Consider the following 21211-nt stretch of genomic DNA (forward strand, 5'->3'; position numbering starts at 1 on the left):
TCCCTCCCTGATCTAAGGGGACTGGACTGTCCCTCCCTGATCTAAGGGGACTGGGCTGTCCCTCCCTGATCTAAGGGGACTGGGCTGTCCCTCCCTGGCCCTGAAGGGGACTGGACTGTCCTTCCCTGATCTAAGGGGACTGGGCTGTCCCTCCCTGATCTAAGGGGACTGGGCAGTCCCTCCCTGATCTAAGGGGACTGGGCTGTCCCTCCCTGATCTAAGGGGACTGGGCTGTCCCTCCCTGACCTGGAGGGGACTGGACTGTCCCTCCCTGACCTGGAGGGGACTGGACTGTCCCTCCCTGACCTGGAGGGGACTGGACTGTCCCTCCCTGACCTGGAGGGGACTGGACTGTCCCTCCCTGACCTGGAGGGGACTGTCCCTCCCTGACCTGAAGGGGACTGGACTGTCCCTCCCTGATCTAAGGGGACTGGGCTGTCCCTCCCTGATCTAAGGGGACTGGACTGTCCCTCCCTGGCCTGAAGGGGACTGGACTGTCCCTCCCTGGCCTGAAGGGGACTGGACTGTCCTTCCCTGGCCCTGAAGGGGACTGGACTGTCCTTCCCTGGCCCTGAAGGGGACTGGACTGTCCTTCCCTGGCCCTGAAGGGGACTGGACTGTCCTTCCCTGGCCCTGAAGGGGACTGGACTGTCCTTCCCTGGCCCTGAAGGGGACTGGACTGTCCTTCCCTGGCCCTGAAGGGGACTGGACTGTCCTTCCCTGGCCCTGAAGGGGACTGGGCTGTCCTTCCCTGGCCCTGAAGGGGACTGGACTGTCCTTCCCTGGCCCTGAAGGGGACTGGGCTGTCCTTCCCTGGCCCTGAAGGGGACTGTCCTTCCCTGGCCCTGAAGGGGACTGTCCCTCCCTGACCTGGAGGGGACATCCTCCACACAGAGTGGAGCCCAGTCCTTTGCTGCTGCACTGCCTTGGCATTTCAATCACGTCCTTGTTGCAAAGTGGGTGTGTTAGGAGCCTGGGTGAAAGCAGAACTCAGGAGCTCACAGTTTTAGCAGCATCAGCTGAAACAAGGCTGAAAACAGCACTTAAGTAAGAGGATTTTGTGTGGAAGGAAAAATGTTTGAGACTGCACTGAAGACAGAAGCCTAGTGGTTGCCTGAAGCCACCATAAATAAAATACTCTTTATTCTCTCAGGGAGTTCTGTTTGTGTTTCTTTAGGTGATACTTTTTCTTTTCCATTAGACAAACTGCTGAGTTTGACAGTGATGTCGTGTTACCTGCCTTCCCTAGACATTTTTGCCTTGGTAAATACCAGGATTTAAAAAGCTTCTGCTGGCCCAGGCAGTGGGGCCTGGCTGCCAGCCTGGGCTTGCAACCTGAGACAGGCTCAGGAAACAAGAGATGGGGCTTTTGGTGTGTTAATTCAAGGGAGGAGAGAGGCATGAAATGGAGGAATGAGGTAAAATATCAGCTGCATTGTGCTGACTACAGCTGTATTTATCCACCAGGTGCTGCCACCCTGCAGATGCAGGTGTCATTGAGAGAGCTTTGGTGTGATCTTGGCTCAGCATTGATGGTGCTCCCCTGGGTGGCCAAGAACAGCTTCAGGCAGCCATGAGTCCAGGCAGGGCTAATGCAGAGCTTGGTAAGGTGCAGAGTGGCCAGGTGGAATAACTGTGAACTTCATGTGGGAGTGAAGGAAGAACCTGATGGGGCTTGAAGCTGGCACGGGTGTGCCAGGGGAGCCCTGCTCCCACAGAAAGTGTCAGCCCTGCTGGGAATGGCCCAGAGCCTGTGTGGAGCTGGCTGCCTGTGTGCAGGTGTGATGGAGGGCAGGGCAGGTGGGCTCAGAAGGGATGAGGAAGGCATGAAAAACCTGCAGGGATGGGCAGGTCTGGGAGTTCCAGCAAAGGAAGGAATGCTGGCAGGTGTGAATATGTTGTTAGGTGTGATATTCCTATGGCTAGAGGTGTGCAAAAGCAGGAGCTTCCTGGTTTAAACCTTGAATTCCTGGGGGCAGAACTGGACTGCTGGGAGCCCTGCAGGGCAGTGACTGAGCTCTGTCATGTGTGACCCAAGCAGAAGGCATATTAACCTACTTCTCTGACCTTTGAGGAATGGGAGAACTTTCGGGGAAGAGGGCTAATGAGAGATCCTCTCTGCCTGCCTTGCCAGGCATCCGCTTACTTGCCAGAGTTATCTCCTGAATTTACAACCCTGGCTGCAGCCTCCAGGAGCTGGAAAGTGCTGAGCTTGCACCTAATGCCAGGCAGCTGTTGGCTCCACAGAGAGCTGGGATAGAGCAGATCCTGAGTTTGGGATGTTGACAGTGTGTTAGTTGTGCTGTCAGTAAGCACGGGGTGTTTGCTGTCACCTTCAGATACAGTGCATGCTCCCTGCTGCTCTGCAGTGTGGATTTTCTCAAATGTTTTTGATGGGATCTCTCACAAAACTGAATTTAAGTTGCAGTTGACTGGAAGGAGAACCTGGATCTGTCAGGCCAAGACCAACTTGCCCAACTTTGCTCTTTCTGCACAAAAAAACTTCTCCATTTTATTTGAGCAGTTCTAAAACTTCTGTGACCAGCCTGATTGGAACATGAAGCAAACAGGAGTGCATAGAAGAAAAGAGCATTTGAAAAGGTCATTGGGCATTAGCAGGATTAAAAGAAAGCATCACAAATGACATGTTTGCAGATGGTCAGGATGGCAAATGGCAGTGCTGAATCTCAAGAGCTGCTGTAGTTGTAGTAATTATGGTTTCAATTAAAAAAAAATGAAAGAAGTGACCCCTGTAAAAATTAAGCAGCCCTTCTCTAGGGATGGACTGGGGCTCTTCCTCAGAAGATTGGAGTGGAAGGCAGGAAAACAGTGTGAAAAATAGGTGACCAGACTTGTGAACTGACTCAGACCTACTGCATTGGGTGATTTCAAAACATTTTGGGGCACAAACACATTTGTGTTCATCTCTCCTGGTAGTGAAACCAGGTGTTGCAGCTGCCTCAGGAAGAGTTTGCAAAATCAGGCCAAGTTCTTGTCTCTCAGTGCTGTGCTGTAATGGGTTATTTGCATTTTGTTTAGCTAAGATTTCCTATCTGTAGTTAGAGCTAACAAAGAAAATGGTATTTTTGTGAAATCTAGATTTAAAATGGGGAAAATCCCCTACTGTGCAGTAACATTAATCATAAAACCTGTTGGCAAAGTTGGTCAGTTCTACAGGCAACTTCAATGTCTTTAATCCATTTATTAGAAGTTAAGCATGGTTCTTTTCGCAATCTGTGCAACTTTTATCTGTAGCCCCATTTCCTCTTTCATGTGGGGCTAGCAGATTGCATAGTCACTCACTGCCACGATTGACTGGGAAGTGACTTTTTGCAAACTTTATGCTTCACAGGAATTCTTGGCACCAGATGAAAGCCAGTAAATTGCATTGTCATGTTCAATGACAAGTTTAATAAATAAAACATTGTTTCTGTTACCCAGAAGACAAATGCTAGTGCAGAAATCATTAGTGATCCTGGCAAAAGGTCGGCATGAGAAGCTGTTCCCAGAAGGCCTTGGTGCTGCTCCATCCTGCTCTTCTGGTGGTGTGTGATGGCTCTTTTCCTTGGGCACATGATGGAGACTTGTCTTGGATTTATATAAGCTAAAGGGATACATTAGTTTGGAGAGTAGACCCAAGTTTGTGCCACCTGCAAATACATCCTTACTGGGAAGGAGGTGCCAAGGAAATGTTAATTTTTCCCTGTGTGCTGTGCACCTCTGTAGATGTGCTAACAGGAACTGCATCTGGTCAGAAAACACCTACAGAAAACAGCCACACCTGCAGAATGGGCTCTTGGAGATGCCTGATCCTTACTTGTGAACAGTTAGGGAATTACAGACAAGTGCCCTGCTCCAGGCTATCAGGGGTTGTAGTTCCTTCTCCCTGGGTGGAAAATGTTTTGAACAACTGGTTGGTCCCTGAGATCAGGCTGCAGGCAGCTCTGGATTATTTAGAAGCTCACAGATGGGAGGGAGTGCCTTCAGTGTATTAGAACCCCCTTGGTAATTGTTCTGGAGTTGTCCTGGGGGCAGAGAACTGGCCTGGTTTGGAGGTGGGGATGAGGAAGGGAAATCAGGCCCAGCTGATTGCAGGGATGCTTGGAAGAGCTGCTGGAGGCTAAAGGGATCACCAAGGATTTGGCAAAACACTGATCCTTGAGCTTGTCTGGAGGAGGAGGAGATCTCTGTGGTGGCTGCCCTAGAAGCCCATTGCTGCTCCTTTAATCTGTGCAGGACTTGCCCTGGCTGGGCTGGCAGCCTGAAAGGGTGAGAAGTGTCCTGTGTCAGCAGCACCCTGGTGCCAAAGAAAGTGAAGCTGCCTTGCCTCTCTCCTGCCCATGGATTGTTTTAGTTCCTCTTCACGAGGCTTCAGGGCAGATGTATGAGCTACTTGTTCCTGGAGAACCTCTTCAAAGAGGTCCCTCTGAATTTCACCTGAGTTCCATTCCTGGAGCAATGGAGGACAAAAGCTGCTTGGTGTTTTTGTGGGTTTTTGGCTGTGTTTGCAGCGTGTACAACACCAAAACCTGAACTCAGGGAACAAGGTGTGAGTGTGTTCAGTCATTAATTGGTGCTAGTGCTGCTGTGTGCTCAGTTGTACTCAAAAGTTGGAGCACTGCAGAATGAGGTGAATAATGTGCAGGAGAACATCTCCAAGGAGGATTCGCTGACTCAGAAGCTGTGATGTGACTTTGTACAATTGCTCTGTAAATAAATACAGATTACAGGGGACCTGGGGGAGCCAGAGCACAGCAGCCTCTGCTAAAGCCTTCTGATCCATCACTTCTTGCTTTTATTTTAATCTCTAATCCTTCTCCCTTGGTATTCCTGGAAGGAGTGGTGGCAGCACTTGGGGCTGTTTGGGCTTGACCACAGCAAATTGGGCTGGGCTCATTCTGAGCATTCCATGTGCTCAGAAGTGTTGGAGATAATAAAAACCACTGCATCCATCCCAACCAGAACCAGACAAAGGTAAAAGTGGCTGAAGAGAAGGAGAATGAGGTCTGCATCAGTGTCTTGTGTTTTAATAATCTTTGACCTTTTATGACAGTCCACAGCAGAGTCTGTGTTCAGGTTTTATTACCTTTGATTGTTTCCTAACTGTGCTATTGCTGTTTCTTCCAGCACACCTTGCTGTCACAGAGCTGTGATTCATGAGTCCATTACAAATGGTTTTAGATAGGATCTGCCAGAGGAGGGTTAATAGTCAAGGGAAAAATCATATGGAAAAACAGATTGCGAGGAATATGTGCAGCTGATGGAAATGTCATGAGTGCAGAACTTCTCTGGGCTTTCCCAGGTCAGACAGTTCCCATCCAATATCCTAAAAAGTGAATGCTGACAGTTGAGAAGGGAACCTTGCAACCTAACATACTACTACTGTACTTTTTATTACCCAAGGGTTACAATAATTCAAGCCTTGCTGCAGCTTCTAGCAGTAATGCTATCCTATTGTGTAATTGGAAAAGGGAATCTTCTGCCCTTGCAGCTCTGGAAGTTGGCAGGGATTAAAATGACAAGCAGGAGGGGAAGCTGGGTATCTGTTTCAATTAAAAAAACTTAGTGTTGTAGTACCACAAAGCTGAAACATTAGTCAGACATTCCTGTTGGGAGAACTGACAGGAAATATGTGATTTACAATCTTGAGTATGTCTGCAGCTTGGAAGGAAGGAAAAAGAGTCATTTGCAGGTTGTGTACTTCTGGCCCTGGATTAATTCACAGAGATATTTTGCCTGTAAACTGACCAGTGACCAGAGTGATCTGAGGTGTGGTTGCTTTGAATTGCATGGCATTGAGCAGGTGTTCTGCTTGCAGTATCTCTTGAGGTTTTTACCTTATATTTTTGCTGTCTGAACACTGAGATTCTGCTTGTACTTTGAATTTGGGTAACCTTTCAGGTGCTGGTCTTGACTGGAACTTGGGTGTGAAGTGTCTCCAGGATGTTTATCTGTCACATCAGGGGTGTGGCGTTTACACCTGCAGTAATTTCTGGGTCCCCCAGTTGTTCTCAGCTGATGGCAGAGATGGAAAAGGGGGTTGGGAGCACCATCATGCCTGGAACAGAAATAATAATAATAATAATAATAATTTTTTTTAAAAATTATTTTTATTTCCCAGGAAGGGCTGAAGTGGGAGGAGCTCCCACTGCTGTAGCACTGAGCTGTCTCAGCTCTTGGCTCAGGGAGTTGCAAGTGGGGCTAGTACAGAAATAGAGCCCAGAAGTGAAACCAGCCTGGGTTTCTGTTTGCAAACACTGCCCAGCTCTGTTTGTGTTCAGCAATAACAGGCTCAGATGGGCAGGAGTGTCCCAGCAGAGGTGTGGAGGAAGATTCAGTCCTCTGGGCTTTGTAATAAAGGGACCAAATTCCTGCAGACTGCCAGGCCAGGAGCTTTAAATGAGTCTTTTACCTCCTTTCAAGTGGAATGGCCTTGGCTTGGGGAGAGCTGCAGGTCTGTGTAAGCCCTCCTGGAAGATGGAATAGGTGAAGTCTCAGGTAACTGGCAGTGGAGAACTGTCCATTGCCACACTTGGCAATGAAGCCTGTGGGTTTCTGTAAATGTATGCAGTCAAAAGCACTTGTAAAAATATGTTAGAAATGCAGAATACCTGTGGTAACTCAGCCAAGTGCTGGTGTCTGTTGGAAAGAGCAAACAGGTGAACACTTCAGTGAAGTGTTTCTGCTGGGGCTGGGGAGGCTCTGGCTGTGCCTCCTGGTGCATCCAGAAGAGCTCCTTGGTCAGTGCCAGGGCTGCAGAGTCCAGCACAACAGTGCCCTGTGCCCACGGAGCTCTGGGCTTTAGGCACAGCAGGTGGGAGTCCAAAGGAAGCCCAGCTTGCTGCCTGTTTCATTGTTTGTGATTTCCATACCTGTAGTAACTACCTGGGATTTTTTTATTTGTGTTTTCTGCACTGAATGACATCTGCCCATACTCAGCCTTTAAAACTAAGGTGCCCAGCTGTGCCCCTTTACAACTGCACATTTATACAATTATTTTTATTAATTTTTCAGCACTGGTTTTTTCTGATTTGAGCTTTAACACAGAGTGCCCAGATGACCAGAGACCTATGGCTGTTGTGAGAAGGTTTCTCTTTTGTAAATAAGCTAAATACAGCCAAGAGACCAAAAAGAAGAGGAGGTGCAGACAAAGGAAGCTGTAAAATAACTAGGACAGACATCCTCATAACCTTTTTCCCTGGGGCAGTGCCATGGGAATGCTGTAACAGGTGCTTAAGTGGAGATTCTAGATAGGCAAACATCTTTAAAGGAAACTTATTAAAGAGCTTTCATCTAAGCTAATATTTTTAGTCTTTTGAGATTGCTGTGATCTCTAAATCCTTCAGTGACTTCAGCTGTAATAAAACTTCATTTAGAACTTGTGTCTGAACTCCCTGCTCCTCCACAGGAGGTTGTGGGTTGGATGGAACAGGAATGGTGGAAAGGGGCCTCCTGTCAGGTAAACACTGAGCTCATGAAGTGCTGCAAGCTCAAAGAGCTTGGCTGTGGGAGCAGCCCAGCCTGTCTGAGCACCTGCCCAGAGAGCAGCAGCCTCTCTTGGGTAATGGCAAAAATTCCATGGAAATGTTTTGTCTGGAGGCCTGGTAAGAAACCTGGTCTTCCACATGTGATTTTACAGAAGAATTAACAAATGGGAATCCAGGACAGGTGAAGTTGAGAGAAGTAGGTGGGGTGTTTGTGGGTCTCCAGGACGAGGGAAGAGATGAGAATCTTGACTCCATGTTTCAGAAGGTTTATATTATATTATATTATATTATATTATATTATATTATATTATATTATATTATATTATATTCCATATTATTTTATACCATACCATAGTCCATATTATAGTCCATATTATATTCCATATTTTATTCCATATTTTATACCATACCATATATTATGTTAGATTAGATAATATATAATATTCTATATTTCTATTATATTTCTATTATATTTCTATTATATTTCTATTATATTTCTATTATATTTCTATTATATTATAATTACATACTAAAACTATACTAAAGAAAGAGAAAGGATTTCACCAGAAGGTTAGAAAAGAATGAATAATAAAATCTTGTGACTGACCAGAGAGTCCAACACAGCTGGACCATGATTGGTCATCAAGTAAAAACAATCTACATGAGACCAAAGATGCACCTGTTGGTGAATCATCTCCAGATGATTCCACAGCCATCAGATAATTATTGTTTACATTTCTTTTCTGAGGCATCTCAGGAGGAAAATCCTCGTGACAGGATTTTCATAAAATGTGTCAGTGACCGTGGGCTTTGGCATGTCCTGAGCTCCCCCAGAGCCCCTTCCTCTGACGGCTGTGGGAGGCTCTGGGGGGTTTCAGCTCCACTGACCCAGTGCCACTCTCATGTGCAGGGGCAGCACACGCTGGGATTTTCACCCCCTGTGCCCCAGGGAGCCGGGTGCTGCTGGCACCTGGGCTGTGTGTGCTGCCTGTCCCTGTGTGTCACTGCTGCAGCTGCTCCACCTCCTCCAGCCGGGCAGAGGCTGAGCCAGGGCCTGGGTTTGACCACACACCTGCCTTTGAAATCTTCACCTGCAGAGAAGGAACCAGGAGATCCTGGTTCACTTCTGAACTAGGATGTACCAGATGTCTCTGATACCCCAGGCTACCACTTTGCTCTGTGATTTGTCAGCTTGTGTTGCCTTTTTGACCATTCCAGCTGGATTTATGCTGGATTAAAGTGGCTGAATAGTCATGGATTTAGGGACACAACTGCAGCAGAACCTGCCTTTATTTTGGTGCTTTAGGAGATCTGCTGGCAAGCTGTTTAATTACCTAAATGCTCTGTGAGAAGCTGAGGAGTCCTGCTGCTCAGCCTTGCTTTTCCCTCCTGCTACCAGGGAAATGCACTGTACCAGGCACTGTATGGGCCTGGATATTTTTGTTTTTCCATTGCACACAGCCATGGATGTCAGCTGTGTCTGAACCCCTTGGAGGATCTCTGCCTTAAACAATCCTGCTCGTGTCTTTTACAGCTGTTACTGAATATTTTGGGTAAAAATGGTCACTCTGGGTTCTCTTGGTTAATCCATAAACACTGCAAGTGTGCATTCTCCTCCATGCAGTGTATTTTATTTTCAGTTTGCCTCCCTGTAAAATACTTACTCTGGGCTTGCAGCTTTAGTGTGGTTTTTAACATCCTTCCCTAGGCTTTTTTATCTTTTCAACAATTCCAGCTGGCAGAGGAGGACAGAGCACTTCCCTGAGCGTCCCCATGATCACAAGTGAGGAGCAGGACCCTGTGACAGTGTCTGTGACAATGGGCCAGGTTTCCTTCCTGGCTGCAGGAGGTACAGACAATATCTGGGAAAGGGAGATCCCTCCTGGCCTGGCTGCACAGCTGGGCAGGCACAGGCCACCTCCAGAGTCCTTGGGCTCTGAGAGTTCAGTAGCTAAAAGTGAGGAGTTCCCTTCCCATGGCCATCTAATGCACAGCTTCCTAATGGATGTCCATGAAACTCCCTCCTTCCCTCATTCCTCAGGTTTGGCTTCATTGCAGGAAGCTTGGCTTCCTGTTTCTCCCTGTCCTGGGGGCTGCTGTGCTGGATAATGTGATAATGGAACTGTGTTAGTATTGAAGCTGTTTTTAAATAAGACCTTGGGAGCTTGGCAGAACACAGGAGGGTGAAATTAAACCTCAGCTCGTGGGATTTGGGTGGCTGGAAATGGCAAAGAGAAAAAGGAGGGGAGGAGCAGTGAGAGCAAACTGGTTGTGCTTCACCTGACCTGGGATCAAAGGAACTTGTGCAGGTTTTGGGTGTTGTTAGGTCAGCAGGAAAGTGTCTGGGTCTGTTGGTGGAAGGGACAGCTAAAGGTTATGTCAGGACCATGGTTCAGCTCCTCAAGTGTCTGGGGCACATTTTCTGACACTGAAGTGGAGTTTAAGGTTGTTTCTTTGTGTGAGAATTGGTGTGAGAGCAGCTCCAGTGAGCCCTTTGCAGAAAGCTGCTGTGTTAGCTCTAGATAAATAACTGGCATCCCTGATTTCTTAGGTACAGGCAGCTCTTGGTGTGTGTTTTGTAGGAAGAAGGAAATAATGGATAATGCTTTATGTGCATGTTTCATTCTGGTTTTCTGATAAAGCTGCAGGGGAGAGGGAGCTCTGTGGTGGAACAGAGTTTGTCTTGGGTGCTGGTTATCTCAAGCTGATCAGTGCAAACGAGGAAGTGTTAAACCTGCTTTGGGAGAAGGAACTTTCAGTTCCCTAACCCAGGTTATTATTGAGATAGTGTGGAAAAACAACACATTAAACACTTTCAGAAACATTGGAAGGAGTTTGGTGAGGTAAGGACTGCCCTCCTTTCTATCAACTGCACGGTGTTAAGTTGCCAAGTCCATAATCCACAATCAAATGTAGTGAATTTTAACTGTATTAATGCAAAGCATGCTGCTGCTGGGAGCTGTGTGTTGTGTTTCTTGTCCACCTTGTGACCAAGGGCTCTTCTTGTTCCTGCAGAGTGACCAGCAGCTGGATTGTGCCTTGGATTTGATGAGGCGCCTGCCTCCACAGCAGATAGAGAAGAATCTCAGTGACCTCATTGACTTGGTGAGTACTGGGTGCTGTCCCAGGAAGTGCCTCTTGACAAAGGGCTGGCATGTAAGAACTTCTGGGGCATCTGGAAGGTCTGCTGTGGTATTTTCAGGGTGCCCAGGACGAAGGAGGAATTGAGAATCTGACTCCATGTTCTTAGAAGACTAATTTATTATTATATTATATTTATTATGTTATACTTATTATGTTATATTTATTATATTGTATTTATTATATTATATTTATTATATTATATTATGCTATACTAAAACTATACTAAAGAATAGAGAAAGGATACAGACAGAAAGTTACAAAGAATGATCCATGAAAACTTGTGACTGCTTCCAGAATCCCGACACAGCTGGCTGTGATTGTCATTAAGTCAAAACAATTCACATGAAACCAAACAACCAACCAGCTGTTGGATAAAACAATCTCCAACCACATTCCAAAGCAGCAAAACACAGGAGAAGCAATCAGATCATTATTATTTTCATTTTTCTCTGAGGCTCCTCAGCTTCCCAGGAGAAGAAATCCTGGCAAAGGGATTTTTCAGAAAATATGGCAGTGACAGTCTGGTGAGTTGTCTGTGCCCTTGTCTTTGGGCAAGGTTGAACAAACAACCATTGGCCAAGCAATGTCAGGAATGCAGGGATTGTTTTGGGCTGTGTGTGCAGGGACACTTAGTGAGTGTGAGCAGTCATTAGCAGCTCTCCTAATGAACTCAGCCCAGGTGCCAGCTTGGAGGCTGCTGTTGGAATTTGGGACAGCGTGTGCAGATGGGTGCAGGCCCTTGCACCTGGGTATTATCTCCTGATGAACAGCCTGCTCTGTGGAGCTCTGGGAGGTGCAGTGGCTGTGCTGCCCCACAGGCTGCAAAGACACTGCTGAGAAGGTCTGGGCATCTGGAGAACACCCAAATCTATTTATAATTTGTGCTCTCTCAGATGTTCTGCAGTCTAGTGTCAAAAACCAAACCTGGCTGACCATCTTGTGTCTGATACATTTTTTTTTTGCTTGTCCCTGGAACTTTTTGTTGTCCTTTGCACACTGCTAAGGGAGGAAAGCTGATGTAAGAAGGATTTCTAGGCTCCTTACAAGTGGCACATCCTGTGATGCATGTTTGGGCTGTGATAACCTGGTCAGTGCCAATTGTCCCTTCAAACAGAGTGTGGCACAGTGGCCTTTGGAGGAACTGAAGGTGTTACTGAAATATGGATTTAATCTGCACAGAGTCTGTTAGTAGGAAAACTGGATTCTCTTGTCATTGCTTATTTCTGACCTAAGCTTCTAAATTTGTGCAGAAGAGCAGCTGCTTACCAGGTAGAGGTTTGGTTGGGAAGTGCTTCTAAAGCTGGTGCTGGTAAGCTGTGGTCAAAAAGTTGTGGCTGACTTAAATTTATCAAACATTTCTTTGACTTATGTAAGCCAAGGTACAGGTAAGAGAGCTCTGGGGGTCAGGAAAGAATTATTCCCTGCAGGAAAGGATTATTTCTCTTTCTTGAAACCATTTAATAATTGGCTACATCTGTGCCCCCAAAGCCCTTGGCAACCTAAAGCATTGTTTTTGTGGCTGTGGTTGGAGGTGGGACACAAGTAACTAAATCTCTGATCTGATCTGGTGTGACATGGTTGGTTTTGTGATGAAATTGGGAGGACTGAGTGGGTATTGGGGTCTGAGCAGCTCCCAGGACCACTCCAAACAAGGAGTTGTTTGGTCAGCCATGGTAAGCTTGACTGTGTAATTGATCTGAGGTTTTTTAATGACTCAGAAAATTGCTGGGTACCTCTAAATGCTGGAATTACTTTTGGATGGTGCTCATTAGTGCTCTACATGCTTTCCATCAGCAACACACTCCCTGGGCTCCTTTTCACAGTGTAACATGAACCAGACCAGGTTGGGGCCTGTTTGGAGGAGGGTCTGTGTGCCCCACATGAGGCATTGCAGCCCCTCCTCTGGGGCTGAGATGAAATAATTTATTAAATCCAGCACAACTCCTTTATTGCTGAGACACCTATAGACCTGTTCTGCAGCCACTCTCAGCCTGAGCTCCTGGAGTGTGCACTGGTTAGACAAGAGCAGTGTGTGCTCTGCCACCTGTAACAGCTCCAGAAACACCAGGAGCCAGACTGGAGTAAATAGATTTTTCACCTTTTTTTGGCAAATTTCACCCCAACCTTTACATCTGTCATTTTGATTCTGCTGCCTGTCCCATTAGCAGGCAAGAACCTCCTTGAGGAAAAAGGGCAGACTCCAAATGCTCCATGAGCATGAGCAGGTTCATTCAGCTGAGGGGAAGAACTGTAAAACATGGCAGCCTGACTTTTTGGCTCCCTTGTGCTGGGTTTCCTTGCTCAGTCCACTGCCACAGTGGAGGAGGTGGCAAGCAGAGGCTCATGTCAATATTTGGGGTGAAGCTCAGGGTATTACTTGCAGCTCAGTGTGCCATGGTGTTTTCATAGGATTTAATCTCCAGACTGATGGTGGCTGCTTGCTTAAGATCCATTGAAAGGAGAGAAGATGGCCCAGAAATGTCATTGTATGTAGAGAGTTTTCCAGAACTGAGACAGTGAGGAGCAGGCATCTCCTTCCCAGAGTCCCAGAGTGGTTTGTGCTGGGAGGGACCTTAAAGCTCATCCAGTCCCACCCCCTGCCATGGGCACCTTCCATGGCACCACCTCACTCCCAGCCCTGTCCAGCCTGGCTTTGGACACTTCCAGAGATCCAGGGGCAGCCACAGCTGCTCTGGGCACCTGTGCCAGACCCTCACAGGAAGGAATTCCTTCCCAATATCCCATCTAACCCTGCCCTCTGGCAGTGTAAAATCACTCCTGGGCTGGTGTTCCTGCTGGGAAGGATAACCACACTAAGCTCCCTCCCTGAGGCCCCTCTTACTCTATCCATGTTCTGCTGCTTGTGGCTCCTGCAGGAGCATCTTGGTACCCAGCTGAAGAGATGGAGTGTGTCCAGGGCTGTCCATGACTGCCCCCAAGTGTTGTGCTGACAAGGGAAACGGCCCAAACTTGAACAGAAGTAAAAGGGTGGGTGGAAAAAGAGAATTTTTGGGTCACTGGCCCTCATCAGCCCAGACACTTTTCATTCATTAGCAAAACAGTTTGTGGTTTGCCCTTTCACCACATCTGTTGTTGGGTTTTGCAGACTGCTGAGGCTTCAATTAGAGTTCATTAGAGACCTTGTCAATCACAGCCCTCCAGAAGTCTGCCTGAAAGAAGCTGTGCATGGTGCTGGAAATGGGCCTTGGCATGGAATGCTCTGCTAGGGGTTCAATTAGTCATTATTTGTAAGTACACTGCTCAGAGGCTGTCAGAATGTGCAAGAGGACTTCTGAATCTCTACAAAGTTTGCTGTAGGCACATGCCTTTTTAAGGACAACTAATTTCAACTGGAATCATTTTCCATGGAGCTCCTCTGGAAACTGTGAGCCTTGAAGCACCTGCCTGTGGGCCAAGTCCAAGCTGAAAGGAAGTTCCCAGAAGAGGAGAGGGAAAGGTGATTGCACTGCTCTTAAATGGGTTTGTTGTGAGGATGCTCCAGGTCAAAGGTTGGACTTGATGAACTTCAAGGTCTTTTCCAACCTAAATTATTCTGTGTGTAGTGACAGCACTTGGAGCATTAGTTCAGATGTTAAGTCACAAAAATGCTGTGTCACCTCCTTACTGCCTCACATTGTCCAGGAGCTGCTGGTTCACTGTGCTCCCAGGGAAGCCTGCTGTGGATCACATCTGTTCTCAAAACCTGCTGGAAGGGGACTCTGAGGTGTTCTGTGCTTGGAAATGTCCTGGGATCAGCCGAGGGAGGTTTTGTGTGGCTCATGGAGTCCCTCTGAGTGTCAGGAGCTGTGAGGGAGGGAAGCTGGTGGAGCTCACTCTGGGTGGCCAGCAGCTCACCCTGAAAGGTCAGAACAGTCCATGGCAATTGCTCTCCTGCTTCCTTCTCTGAAGGTCAGCTGTACACAAAGTCAGCCCTCTGTGCTTTTAGCTGGGCTCTTTGCAGGAGAAATCCCAAAGAAGGATCAGCTTCTGGGCAGTGCTGCCATGGAGGGTCCCTTGCTGGGACATCTTGGCAGCCCAGGACAAGGTGGGTGAGGGGTGTCTGGGGTTGCAGCCTCCAGAGTCCTTTTGGGGTATTTTCTTCAGACACCTTCAGTGATGTGTCTTTGAGGGCTGAGGTGGCAAAGATGGAAGGAAAGTGGATTTATTGTCCTCATGGGCCATGTGCAGCACATCACAGATCTGTGGCAGACTTGCCTTGGTGCTTTGATGGAGTGTGGAGGTTGATGCACTCTTGGTCTTGGTGAGAGTTAAGCAGGTTCCCTTAGCAAGTACAAATTTCCTGCTGAGTGTTTCATTTGGATGTTTGCCTGGGTGTGTATAATACAAATTAGATGAAGAATCTGGCTGACTCAGGGATATCAGCTGCCTGGCATGAAGTGGGGACAGAAAAGGGTCCTCACAGGATGGACAGGCTGGCCAGGAGAGGGAGGGAGGGAGGGAGGGCTCCTCACAGCCACAGCTTCTCCCTCTCTCCCCCTGTAAGCTGGTACTGAAGCAGCAGTCATTCCCAAAAGTGAAAGCTTTCCTGAACAGAACCAAGTCATGCTGCCATTGAAGAATTGAAGTGAGAGCTCTTTATAGACACAGCAGTCATAACTTTGCTGGTTATTTTTGAAGGCTCTGTTTGCAATTAAAGATCTGGGAGGTGATCAGCTCTCCTTTCTCATCACAGGGGAATACTGAAGTGTTTTTAGTAGAATGTGTTACTTTTTAGAAAATCCTGGAGTGATGAATCTTAAAATGAATAAACTGATGATTTTGAAATATTTGAGCACAGTTCAGGCTGTTGCTTCATATGAGCTCCAGGCAAGTCCCAAATCTGCTTGCATGCCTTCAGTCACTGAAGATATATGAAGCTACAGAATTTACCCCCAGGCAAACTGCACTGCTTGGGCTGCACAGACCATAAAGAACATGAGAATGTGACTGGAGCTTTTTGTGTTTGGAGTCCAAGAGCCTGAGCACTGTGCAGTGTTGCAGGGAGAGATAAAATAATTGGATGCAGATGGCCAGCTGAGCGTCTGGTGAGGCTGGAAGATGTTTTAAACAAAAAATCAGATCCAGTCAGTGAAAGCTGAAAAAGAGGTGGTGGAAGCAGAAGTGCTTTGACAGCCCTGTGGGCTCAAAGCTGAGTCTTTGACCTGATGTTCTGCCTGGACTTGCTGACCTGTGGGATGAGCTCCCCGCAGCCAGGCAGGTTTCTAACACAAGGATTGTTGGCTAAAGAAAGGGGCTCTGGCTCTCTAAATAAATGTATGGTGGTTGAGAGCCAGTTTTTCCATTTAGTGAGTGGCTGCAAGCAGGAGCTTTTCCAGCCAGCAAAGATTACCTCTGAATATCTTGATGGTAGTTGGAGATAGCAATTAATATATGTAAACTGTTAATGTGATGCTTGGCTTAGCCCTAGCAACCCCTTTCCTGGCATGAGATTGGAAAAGGGAATTTCAATTCTGGCCTTATATCACTTATTCTTTCTATTTTTAAGCCTTTTTGTCTTCCAGGCTCCTGCCACTGCACTGCTGGTGTTAGAGACCCTTAAAATATCTGTTTAAATATCATTGGAAGGGAGTGTGTGTGAAGATGGAAACCTCCCTAACCTCTCTAAAGGATGGAGGGGAAAGCTGGGATAGAGAAATACTCACTGCAGAGAGAATGTCCTGCATATCCCTAAATTGTTGCTGGGTGTCTCCAGCCCCAGCTGGACCCTGACACAAACACTCAGGACTTCCCAAGACACTGATACCCTGTGATGGCTCCTGGGACTGGGGCTGGTAACAGGATCCAGGAGCTTCACCTGCAGGTCACAGGCACAGCCCAGGGCACTCTGGCTGTGCCTGCCAGATGGCTGCCTTTGTTTCAGGAGGGGAATCCAGCAAAAGCCCTGTTTTATCCTGCAAGGCACAGGGAGAAAGCCAAGGATCCTGTTTTATGAATGGTTCTCACCTTTTTAAATGGAGTTCCTCGAGCTGAATTAAAACATTCTGTAATTAATGTGGCATGTCTGCTATGACACAGTTAGCTGGACAAACCTGAATTTGCAACCTTGTTAACATCTGTCTTTTTTCCAGAAAAGTTCATTTGGTTTAATTTTGGTTTTGCCAGTTCTTGCAGTGCTGGAATTCATGCAAGGACATGAATAATACTGAGCTGTTTCCAGTATCAATTATATCTGAACACTAAAGTCCATTTAAGTGTCATTTCATAAACAAAGCTTGATGGTTGTGTGGCCTTTGGACCTGTGATGGATCCAATTAAGGTTTAGCACTGTGTGGATTTGTGGGAGTGACTTCACTGGTGGCTTTAGGCCCAAGATGAGTGGAGCCAGGCTTCCTTCTTCAGCTCCCACAACATTCACTAGGCTGTGCCTGCTTCTGCAGGAACAGGAAACTCTGGGGCTGTGCAAGGACTCTGAACCATGAGAATAATGCTTTATGAGAGGAAGGATCTGAGCTGGAGGTGTGCCAGAAGGGTTGTTTTGTGAGAGGGCCAGGGAGCTTCCATGGGCTGGTGTGTCTTTGAGTGGTTTCCCCAACCACTGGAGCAGCTCTTCTGATTTCCTTTAATGTTGAAAATTCACAAGTGATAAAAATACTCACCTTCCTGGTGGGATTGGGCTTTCAGTTAAAAACTGCTCTCCTCACAGGCATGTTCAGATACCTGCAGGTTCAGATTCCTGCAGATGCAGATTCAAAACAGGATGGATCTGAATGACTCCTTAGCTAATTGAAGTTTGCCTCATCTTCCAAGAATTGTAGAGATGTTTGGGTTGGAGGGGTCCTTAAAGATCACCCAGTGCCACCCCTGCCATGGCAGGGACACCTTCCCCTGTCCCAGGCTGCTCCCAGCCCTGTCCAGCCTGGCCTTGGGCACTGCCAGGGATCCAGGGGCAGCCCCAGCTGCTCTGGGCACCTGTGCCAGGGCCTGCCCACCCTCCCAGGGAAGAATTTCTTTCTAATTTCCAAAGTAAACTTAATCTCTTTCCGTTTAAAGTCATTCCCCCTTGTTCCTTCAGCTTCTTTAAGGAAAAAAATCTTTAATTTTGCTGCATTTAGCAGAGTTTTCCAGTGCGTAAGGTTCCTGTGGAGGTCAGTAACCCTGACCTCTGAATAAACATGGAAAAAGACTCTTTCTTAAGACTGGTACACCAGGAATGTTCCTGTTTCAGTGGGAGATGTGGTACATTTCAATCAAGGCTGCTGAAGAAAACAACCACCTGGGTGTGCTCAACTGGAGGGGACACAGCCAAAATATTGTCCTGAGTGTGTGAAGTGCAGAATTTGATGCAATTCAGTGTGGTCAAAGCAAGGATGGGGGCTGTGTGTCAGACATGGAGAACTGAGGTATTACTCCTCTTCCCTGGATGAATTTGTTTTTAGATATTGTTTAAAAATACTTTAAAAACTAATGCAGAAGCAATTGTTTAATTGCTAATAAGCTCCTTGAACCGTGAAGTGAGTCCAGAAGGAACGACTGAGCTTAGCTACTCCAAAAAGGGTATGGTTTCCACTTTGGCACAAGTGATTATTTGTCTTGATAGAAGAGCAGTTGCCTTAATTAAAACACTGTCCACATACCTGGGCAGCTCTGCAGGAGAGTTTGGTTTCACAGGACAACAGGATCCTTGTTCGACATGTTTCCCTCACTTTCTCATCCAGGTTTTCTTTCCTCTGCACTACACATCCTTTGTGTATCTCCTTGGAAAAAAATATCCCCCAAACACTGTGCCCTGTTCCTTGTGAATGATGCTGTTATTCCAGGCTGAGCCCCAGATCTCCTTTTTTCTTTCCAATTTACAGCGAGGGTGGTCTCACTCCCTGAGTAGCCAGAGCCACCAGAAGGGATGGCTGAGAGCTGATCTGGTGAACAAGGGTGCCCTAGGGCCAGGTGACATTAATGCTGGCCTCTAGCTGGAGATACAAGGTGCAGATTGTGTTCTGCATGTGACCTTGCAGTGCCTGGAGTGGGGAGACATTGTGTCAGAACAAAGGTGGGAGCCCAGTCTTTGCTTATAAAAGAACCTCATCCTCTAGTGTTTGCAGCACAATGACATTTATTTGTAGTGCAGTGCTAAATGGAACCAAATCACTGCTTTGCTGTTTCAGTTTGCACTGAGGAGTGGCTTCATTCTTGTGTTTCTAAATTGAAGACAAAAATCCACATGTAATGACTGCTCTAGATAAGTGCTCAGGCACCTGAGTGAGTTTTGGCTCTTCACTTAACACAGAACAACCTTAACAAGAAAAATTAACAACACAAATCCACTGTTGTTGAAAACTCAGCATCAGATGCCTTCCAAGCAGAGTTGCTTTGCTGGGATCAGAAGATAAACTGAATCCTGCAAGAGTCTGAATGTGCACAACAGTAATTTAAATGATTCAGTAAGATTCAGTTTAAATGTTTTAGTAAGATTCAACACTCGACATGGAAAAGAATCCAAAGGACCTAAATTCAGAAGGAATCATACTCTCATGAACATAAACCTGAAGTGTTTAAAGCTGCAAATTACCTTGTTCAAATTACTGCCTTTGCCTTGTAAGCAATTTTCAAGAGTAGAAGAGGAAAGGCAGTGTGCATAAATTGTAAATTCATTCTTAGGAAGTACAGGTGATGTAATAAATGGTATAAAAATAACATTCTTGGGGTAACTGTACCTCACTTTGGTGCTTTTCCAATAATTAGTATTACACTAATAGTTCCATCAGCTGGAATATCTGTTCTTTTTATAAATACTGTCAAAATTCTCTAATATTTCCAAACTAGATGAGTGGGGTTTATTGTGTTTTATTCTGAAAGACAAGAAGGGAAAAAATAGATTGCCTGAAGTCTTGTGGAGTGTCTGTACCAAGGAGATGGGATATACAGCTTGTTTTACAATGCAGGGTTATAATACAGTGCAGTATTATATTGCAGTAAGTGTGTGATATAATGCAGTCACTGTTATGGCTGTAGGAATAACCACAGCCCTCAGAAATTGGGAAAGAGACCCTGCTCCCGAAGATTTGTTACCAAATCATCCACAGATAAGTTCAGCTCAGTAGATTGCATCTTAAAACAACAATGGGTTACAAGTTCCTTCTAGTCAGTATGGGATTGTGCTCTGAGCCCTGCAGAAACCCCACACCAGGCATGTGCTGTTCTTAAAGTTAAATCTAGAAGTTACTTGTGAGGGGTTTTTATAAGGGCTGTAAATTCAGCTTTTCTGCAGGGGAATCAGCTCAGCCTCGGTTGGGGTTTTTGTGAGAAGGCTTTGTGTGGATATTTGGGGTTGGAGGAGTGCACAGTGAGGCCTCTCCTGCTCCCTTAGCACACGTGTAGTGTGGGCTGTGCCCAAAGAACCAGAGTGGAAGCAGAGACTGGGGAAAAGCCACTTCCCCCCAGTTCTGTTTCCATCCCTGCTGCTCATCCCAAAGGCAGCTCAGAGGCAGAGTCTGTCCCTGTGCTGAGGGGCTGCTGGCCAAGGGCTGTGCTCCACTGGTCCCCTCTGCATCCAGCTCCAGGGCTGGGCTCTCCTGAGGCCAGGCAGGCACACTGAGATGCTGTCAGCCTGAAGAGTCAGCCCAAAATGAATGATTAATGGGGAGGAGAAGGAAGGGACAGAGGGGATTCCACCAGATGTGCTCACAGATGGATCATTTCACCTGCCTTGTGCCCACACTGCTGATTTGGATCAGCCCCTGTTGGGTTGTCTGGTCTCAGGAAAAGGAGGAACTTCCCTAAAAGCTGCTGCTTGTCCACTTGTGTTTACCCAGAAATGTGTTGTAGGTTTGAGGCCTCCTCAGCCAGACCTACAGGTACCAAAGGAGGAGCTCTGAGAGCCCCCGGCTGGGTTAAACCTGAACTGCCCTGGGCTCTGCAGTTCTCACTCATGGCCATGTTACAGTCTGTAGAGACCAAAATAAAAACACTCAGATGAATATTTCAGCTTTTTCAGCACTTTACCAACCATGTCTTGGTTTGCCTCTGATTTTTTGTGTTTAAGGATAGATTGTGTGGGTCAGGTGTTGGATCACTTGGAGAGACCTTAAAGCCCATCCAGTGCCACTCCTGCCATGGGCAGGGACACCTTCCACTATCCCAGGTTGCTCCAAAGTTGGTTGATCCAAGCTGGCCTTGGACACTTCCAGGGATGAGGCAACCACAGTTTGTTTTGTCATTTCCATTTAGGATTTTCTTTTTTTTTTTTCCATAGTCACATTGGTTTATGTGTGTCCCTGCTCACTCTGACTGTCATCCTCTGTACTGCCTTGTACTTGGGGTTAGGAATGTTTTTGTTCCAGGCAGTTTGATCTCTTCTGTCCTGTCTAGTGCATTAAAATCATTTCGAGGCTGTTGCACCCCAAATTTGTTTTTTCTCCTCCAGGCTTCTTTCCTTTGAGATGGTGCTAATCCATTCACTGAATCAATGGCTTGAAGAGAAGAAAGCACATTTCCATGTTTTCTTTATTCCTCCCTCCCCCTCTTTTCATTTCTTATGAGTTGTGAATTCATCACTCCATGATTAATTTTGCCCTTGATTGCCTTTTGTCTCCAGTCTCAGTTAGGTTTTCATCTCTATGATG

The 21211-nt window shown here is 46.7% G+C and overlaps 1 protein-coding gene across 2 annotated transcripts in view; it reads left to right on the forward strand.

The window, feature by feature from the left end:
• The window catches only part of CAPZB (capping actin protein of muscle Z-line subunit beta), a 61209-nt gene that overhangs the window by 5612 nt on the left and 34386 nt on the right, over positions 1 to 21211 (forward strand). For both annotated transcript variants that reach the window (XM_071449209.1, XM_071449210.1), the window contains exon 2: positions 10503 to 10592. In XM_071449209.1, the coding sequence (XP_071305310.1) occupies positions 10503 to 10592 (90 nt within the window). The remainder of the gene's footprint in view (positions 1 to 10502; positions 10593 to 21211) is intronic.

The sequence above is a fragment of the Agelaius tricolor genome, unplaced genomic scaffold (assembly GCF_023055355.1).
Source record: "Agelaius tricolor isolate 1412-34295 unplaced genomic scaffold, bAgeTri1.0.p SCAF_28, whole genome shotgun sequence".
NCBI classification, from domain to species: domain Eukaryota; kingdom Metazoa; phylum Chordata; class Aves; order Passeriformes; family Icteridae; genus Agelaius; species Agelaius tricolor.